Source organism: Engraulis encrasicolus, chromosome 21 (assembly GCF_034702125.1).
Source record: "Engraulis encrasicolus isolate BLACKSEA-1 chromosome 21, IST_EnEncr_1.0, whole genome shotgun sequence".
Lineage (NCBI taxonomy): Eukaryota > Metazoa > Chordata > Actinopteri > Clupeiformes > Engraulidae > Engraulis > Engraulis encrasicolus.
In genome coordinates, this window is record NC_085877.1 from 49,686,599 (window position 1) to 49,694,098 (window position 7,500).

At 46.2% G+C, this 7,500-nt stretch overlaps 1 protein-coding gene across 1 annotated transcript in view; it reads right to left on the reverse strand.

The window, feature by feature from the left end:
• Positions 1-7,500, reverse strand: part of zdhhc21 (zinc finger DHHC-type palmitoyltransferase 21) — a 45,007-nt gene that overhangs the window by 184 nt on the left and 37,323 nt on the right. The window contains exons 6-8 of the mRNA XM_063186757.1: positions 7,185-7,301; positions 2,709-2,755; positions 1-662 (exon numbers count right to left, since the gene is read on the reverse strand). The exon at positions 1-662 is cut by the window's left edge and continues 184 nt beyond it. Of these exons, the coding sequence (XP_063042827.1) occupies positions 530-662; positions 2,709-2,755; positions 7,185-7,301 (297 nt within the window). The 3' untranslated portion in view covers positions 1-529. The remainder of the gene's footprint in view (positions 663-2,708; positions 2,756-7,184; positions 7,302-7,500) is intronic.

Below are 7,500 nucleotides of genomic sequence, written 5' to 3' on the forward strand. Positions count from 1 at the left end.
TTGGAGTGTGGGGGGCTGGGAGTCTGGTCATCTGGGGGTTGACATCGATGAGTCTCCCCCAGATCATCCATCATCCACAGTAGCTGTCCCAAAGGACCAGGGGACCTAGACACACACTGCCCAGAAACAGTAGCTTTATGCTGGGGTAAGGAGTCGGGGAGTTTGGGGTAGCACTGTGGAGGTCTGGGGCAGGGGCACTGCGAGGGTGATGGGCAAATTGGGCTGTATGTCTGTATGTCTGAGTGTGTGTCTGTGTGTGTGTGTGTGTGTGTGTGTGTGTGTGTGTGTGTGTGTGTGTGTAGCAGTGCAGAGGCATGAATGTGTGTGGAATGTCGCCACTGGTGTGGATGTCGTCTGACATGGACGGGCACAAGGTGTGTGTGTGTGTGTGTGTGTGTGTGTGTGATGTGGGTGTGGGTGTGTATGAATCATCCTAGTGGTATAGCGTGTGTGTGTGTGTGTGTGTGTGTGTGTGTGTGTGTGTGTGTGTGTGTGTGTGTGTGTGTGTATAGTGTGTGTGTATAGTGTGCTAGACGTGTATGCGGGTGTATTTAGCGCCCCCTAGAGGCTGGCGTATCCTGAAGGGGATGAACCACAGCAGCTTCCAATGGGTACCAAACACCTCAGACAACGAGACCTGCCAAGGACGACCACCGGGGGAGCTAGAGAGGAGAGAGAGGAGAGAGGAGAGGGAGAGAGAGAGAGAGAGATAGAGAGAGAGAGAGAGAAGAGAGAAGAGAGGAGAGAGAAGAGAGAGAGAGGAGAGAGGATAGGAGAGAACAGAGAGAGAGGGAGGGAGAGAGAAGAGAGGGAGGAGAGAAGAGAGAGAGAGAGAGAAGAGAGGAGAGGGAGAAGAGAGGAGATAGAGAGAGAGAGAGAGAGTTATACACCTGAGATAACGACACCTGCCATGGACGACCACCGGGGGAGCTAGAGAGACAGGAGAGAAGAGAGAGAAGAGAGGAGAGAGGAGATAGAGTTATACACCTCAGACAACGACACCGGCTAAGGACGACCACCAGGGGAGCTAGAGAAGAGAGAGGAGAGAGGAGAGAAGAGAGAGGAGAGAGGAGAGAAGAGAAGAGGGGACTCACTAGTTTAACGCCGTGTCGCCCGAGAGGGCTGTACTTGCGCCTTACGTCATTCAGAGTGACAGCTGCCCCACGGTGCAGAAAAGCAAATGGCACTATGTTTCAGTGCGTAACTAATACGGGCAGACGCGCTGAAACATGAACACTGAAGTGCACAAGTGCACCATTTGAGATTCAGCCGTGTTTTCAGTTGATGTAGGCTAGTAGGCTACACATCAAATGAACTAGTGGACCTATAAGTTATTTTAACAACACATTCAAGTAATTTTGCAAACGACACCCTGATACAACCGCATTTTTATTAGCAACTAGGCCTAATTATTTGTTAAACGTACCCTGCGTTGAGGTCCTGTTATTGCAAATCAGGCCTATTAGAAGCATTAGAGTTCTAAGTTTGCTCGCAGTTGCCTTATCTTGAATTAACCTTAATAATTATTTTTGTAGGTGGCCAACATGTAACCTAATAATAATAAAAAATTGCATACCCTAGGCCGATGCAACTTTATCTTGACAAGATCTTTACAAGAAGCTCGCAGTTGCTTTGAGTCCAGAAGGTCCGTTATTGCTGGCATATTAGACGCATCAGCGCTCTAAGTTTGGAAATTGGCTCGTGGTTGCTTTGAGTCAAGGTCCCGTTATTGCAAACGAGGCGTATTAGAAGCAGTTTTTGAATTAGGCTAAATTATTACACTAGCCTATTTTTGTAGGTGGCCAACGTGTACATTATTTGGTCAAATGCAATGTACTATCTATCAGCATATTGCATAATATGCCTACCCTGCGCCGATGCAACTTTATCTGGACAACTTTATCTGGGCACGCCGATTGAGAATTAAAGTAGCCTAATGTTTTTGTGTATCTACAACCACCCAGCACTACAGCTGAGCACGAGCTCCCAAATCCACGAGTAGGCCTACGCACAATCAAAATACCGCCCTCCGCACAACCCAAATCCCGCCCATCCTGGGCGACACGGCGTCAAACTAGTGAGTCCCAAGAGGAGAGAGGAGAGAGAGGAGAGAGTTATACACCACAGACAACGACACCTGCCATGGACAACCACCGGGGGAGCTAGAGAGGAGAGAGGAGAGGAGAGGAGAGAGAAGAGAGAGGAGAGAGGAGAGGAGAGAGGAGAGAGGAGAGGAGAGAGGAGAGAGGAGAGAGAGAGAGAGAGAGAGAGAGAGAGGAGAGAGAGAGAGAGAGAGAGAGAGAGAGAGAGCGAGAGAGAGAGAGAGAGAGAGAGGAGAGGAGAGAGAGAAGAGAGGAGAGAGAGAGAGAGAGAGAGAAAGAGAGGGGGAGAGAGGAAGAGAGAAAGAGAGAGGAAGAGAGAGAGAAAGAGAGAGAGAGAGAGAGAGAGAGAGGAGAGGAGAGGAAGAAGAGAGGCCGAAACACTTGTAGATGTTTTATTGTAATGAAACAATATATTTTAATCTTATAGTGTTTTAGGACGGATGAAACAAATTGATAAAGAAACACACAAAAACACAAACACAAACACACACACACACACATACTAGAATGATAGCAGAATGCCTACTGTACTCTCTCTCTTGCACATATGCACGCGCACACACACACACACACACACACACACACACACACAAGAAATGTACCCACCGTTCTGGAGTCTGGAAAAAGGACATCTTCTCCACTGTAGTGGTGTCCTGGGGAACACACACACACACACAAACACAGTGAATGACTTTCCTCCTCCTCTTTTCAGTGCCACAGCTTCTGTGTGTGTCAGGGAAATAGAAATGTACAGTGCCCTCCATAATTATTGGCACCCCTGGTTGAGATGTGTTAAAAGCCTTAAAATAAATTCAGTGTTTATTGCAGAAGAATACTGTCACACTGAAAATTGTAGGAAAATGTAGCCTTCAACTCAAATGAATTGTAGGAAAATAAAAAATAATTATTTTTCATTAAATCACCTGTTCCACAATTATTGGCACCCTTAACAATTCCCAGGAAATAAATATAATTGAAGCATTTCTGTCATTTCTACAGTAGTTTACAAAGTTTACCAGAGTATGTAGGAACATTTAATTAGTTTCCCTGGGGTATAACTATAACGTGACACCGAGGCCATTTCTCTTATCCACTCTTAAACATGGGAAAGACAAAGGAACACAGCATACAAGTGAGGCAGATGTGCGTCGACCTTCACAGGTCAGGCAGAGGCTACAAGAAGATTGCCACTCAACTGCAGCTGCCCATATCTACTGTGAGAGGAATAATTAAGAAGTTCAAAACAACTGGAACAGTGGTAAACAAGCCTGGACGAGGACCCAAGTTTATTTTGCCACCACGCAGAGTGAGGAGGATGGTAAGAGAAATCAAAAGATCTCCAAAGCTCACTGTTACAGAATTACAACAAATGGTAGCATCCTGGGGTCACAAAGTCTCCAAATCAACCATCAGGCGCTGTCTACACGCCAACAAGCTGTTTGGGAGGCATGCACGGAGAAAACCTTTCCTCACCCACAATCATAAACGCAAACGTCTGGAGTTCGCCCAGCGGTATTGGGGCTTCAACTGGGACCGTGTGCTTTGGTCAGATGAGACCAAGATTGAGCTTTTTGGCAACAAACACTCTAAGTGGGTCTGGCGTGCCACGAAAGATGCGCATGCTGAAAAGCACCTCATACCCACTGTGAAGTATGGGGGTGGGTCAGTGATGCTGTGGGGCTGTTTCGCTTCCAAAGGCCCTGGGAAGCTTGTTAGGGTGCATGGCATCATGAATGGCTTTGAAATACCAGGACATTTTAAATCAAAATCTGTTGCCCTCTGCCAAAAAGCTGAAGATGGGTCGTCACTGGGTCTTTCAGCAAGACAATGACCCTAAACATATGGCCAAATCTACACAGAAATGGTTAACCAGACACAAAATCAAGCTCCTCCCATGGCCATCTCAGTCCCCAGACCTCAACCCCATTGAGAACCTGTGGGGTGAGCTGAAGAGGAGAGTACAGAGGAGAGGACCCAGGTCTCTGGATGATTTAGAGAGATTCTGCAAAGAGGAATGGCTGAAGATCCCTCTTTCTGTCTTTTCCCATCTTGTGAAACATTATAGGAGAAGATTAGGTGCTGTTTTGTTGGCAAAAGGGGGTTGTACAAAATATTAACAACAGGGGTGCTAATAATTGTGACACACATTATTTGATGTCAAATAATTATTTCTTTATGTGGGATTTTTTCCCCACTGAATAAATGCACTTGTATTGAAGGTTGGATTTTTCTCTTTTTTTCCATTAAGGTCCCATATTATTTAGAGAAAAATAATAATAATTGGAAGCTAAAAAACACATCTCAACCAGGGGTGCCAATAATAATGGAGGGCACTGTATATATTAGTGTGTGTGTGTGTGTGTGTGTGTGTGTGTGTGTGTGTGTGTGTGTGTGTGTGTGTGTGTGTGTGTGTGTGTGTGTGTGTGTGTGTGTGTGTGTGTGTGTGTGTGTGTGTGTGAATCAATGGTGAATAATAGCCTCATACAGACCTTATTTATGCTACTGTAAATTACACCTGTATTGATCACAAAGGGAGACCATACTGTATCAGGTTTATGATACATTTAATTTTCATAAATGAACATACTATTAATGAAGACTGTTATTTATGTGCCCTCTTGGTTTCTGGACAGATTTTATGTAATGCCCTTTTCACTTTAATATGAGTGCAGAGTGATTTTCTCCCTCTCTGAAGTGTTATTGCATGTGTGCATGCTTGCTGTCACCTATTTGAAATGATGTTGGTTTGGGATTTCATGGAGGACTTTTTAATGCCGCTGTGAGAAGTAGACAGCGGTTTGCGGGCGTTAAGCGTTTTCACGTGGATATTGTCTCCGTGGATGTTACAGACATCCAAAGTCCCAAAAAATAAACAAGGAGACATCTACTGAATGAACCGAAAATCGCGCTCTCTAAGCGGCCGCGCTGAACAGACCCTTTGAAAAGAAGCGCCTGCACTCAGGTTAAACGGGCACACAGCATTCACTCTCCCCTCACACGCGTGCATGAAATCTAATCGAAGTAGCCAACTCCACGCTCCACGCCAATGCGGGAGTTGCATCTTGCCTGCACTTCTCAGAGCATTGTTTAAAAAAAAGAAGAAGCAGGGGATTGTCGGTGTTCGGGCTGTTTTCTTCTCTGGCTGTTTCTTTTGAGCGGTGACGCTGCCTGTACTAACTGAACATATAGCGCACGGTATCTGCAAACGTCTCGTGCCGTCCTATTTTTTGTGCTCCGATGTTATGACTTATGAAGAGTTTGTTGAGTGTGGCGCTTGACAGTTATCCTCCTTATCTGAAGACGTCGTTGTGTTTATGGTAGGCTATTTACAGTGTAGACGCCTGGAGTTAGCCTGTCAGATTCTGGGTATCAGGGAACTTTTTTTTCTTTTTTTTTTTAAATGTCCTACGATCTACCAATACTGCCTTCGCGATCGACTGGTCGACCGCGATCGATGTATTGAGCACCCCTGGTGTAAAGTGATGGGTTCCCAAAGCCAGGCGAATATTTCTGTGTGGGTTTCCATGCTGTCAGAACGAACACACAGGGCAACATGGGAATTCCCAGCTAAAACCATTGACGCCTAAGGCACCCGCAAAAAAGGGTGCTGAATGCCTGAGCCCTTTTTAAGAAAACCTGCCCTCAGCCTCTAAAAACCTTAATATCTCAGCTTCTGAAGCACATAAAAATATGCAACAAGTTGCATTTAAACGCTAAGACCCTCATATTTCATTAGAATGTGTTCATTCATCTCAAACAAACACAGATGCTTTAAATTAAGTTGTCTCAAATCTCATGAGCCTGAATGTTGCGTAATGCAGCTCCAGGCGCCAGGGCCAATGTTGCGCAACACAACATCAGGCATCAGTGGGTTAAAGGGTACACTGTGTAGGATGGTGGCCAGAGTGGGTATTGCATTGAAAACATGCTGTCTACTGCCAAATTTGACCTTTTCATTAAGAATACCTCAGTAATAAACCAATATTTGCGAGTAAGACCGAAGTAGAGTACGTTTGGCGGACAGTAGAGAAGGTCCCCCTTTCATGTGTGAAAAGTGCAATTTTCCTGGTCCATAACTGACTGCAGTGTTGACCTGTTTTTAACTGTAGAGGGCGCTGTAGGTCAATATGGCTAATCCCCCCCTCACACTACACTGAACACACATGACCTCAACTCATACTTAATGAGGCAGCAGTGTGTGTGTGTGTGTGTGTGTGTGTGTGTGTGTGTGTGTGTGTGTGTGTCATAGTTCATCTTCAGGGCTGCAGGAGTGTGAGTTCAGAGGTCATGTTTGGGTGAGGAGGGCGAGGGGCGAAGGGTAGAGCATTAGAACACTAATAAACATTCTAGAGTGGAACACTAATGAACATTCTAGAGTGGAACACTAATAAACATTCTAGAGTGGAACTCTAATAAACAGTGACGTCACCACTAAAAGAAAACACCTATCCCAACAGCTGATGACCAGGGCACCTAACTCAATTAGTGATGTCATTATCAACACACACACAGGGGAGGGAGAGAGGCCTACTGAACAGATACTGGTGAACTGTATGTGGAATAGACCTTGTGTGTGTGTGTGTGTGTGTGTGTGTGTGTGTGTGTGTGTGTGTGTAACTCACGGTCAGTATTCCGTTGAGTTGTGTGTAGAAGAGACTGCTCATGCACGTGTGTGTGTGTGTGTGTGTGTGTGTGTGTGTGTGTGTGTGTGTGTGTGTGTGTGTGTAACTAACCGTCCGTATCCCGTTGAGTTGCGTGTAGAAAAGACCCTGTGTGTGTGTGTGTGTGTGTGTGTGTGTGTATGTGTGTGTGTGTGTGTGTGTAACTCACGGTCAGTATGCCGTTCAGGTGCGTGTTGAGTTGCGCGCGTGTGTGTGTAACTAACCAACCGTCAGTATGCCGTTGAGCTGCTCATGTCAGTGTGTGTGTGTGTGTGTCTGTGTGTCTGTGTGTGTGTGTGTGTGTGTGTGTGTGTGTGTGTGTGTGTGTGTGTGTGTGTGTGTGTGTGTGTGTGTGTGTGTGTGTGTGTGTGTGTGTGTGTGTGTGTGTGTGTGTGTGTGTGTGTGTGTGTGTGTAACTCACGGTCAGTATTCCGTTTAGTTGTGTGTAGAAGAGACTGCTCATCCCTCCGAACATCAGCAGACCCATGAAGGTGGAAACTCTCAACAAGGCCAACTCATGACGAACACAGAAGGAGTCCTGATGGACAGATGCAGAGAGGAGAGAGAGAGGAGAGAGAGGAGAGAGAGGAGAGAGAGGAGAGAGAGAGAGAGGGGAGAGGAGAGGAGGGGGGAGAGAAAGAGGAGAGAGAGAGAGAGCAGAGGTGGGAGAGAGGAAGAGAGAGGGGGGAGAGGGGGGAGAGAGAGAGGGAGGGAGAGAGGGAGAGAGAGAGAGAGAG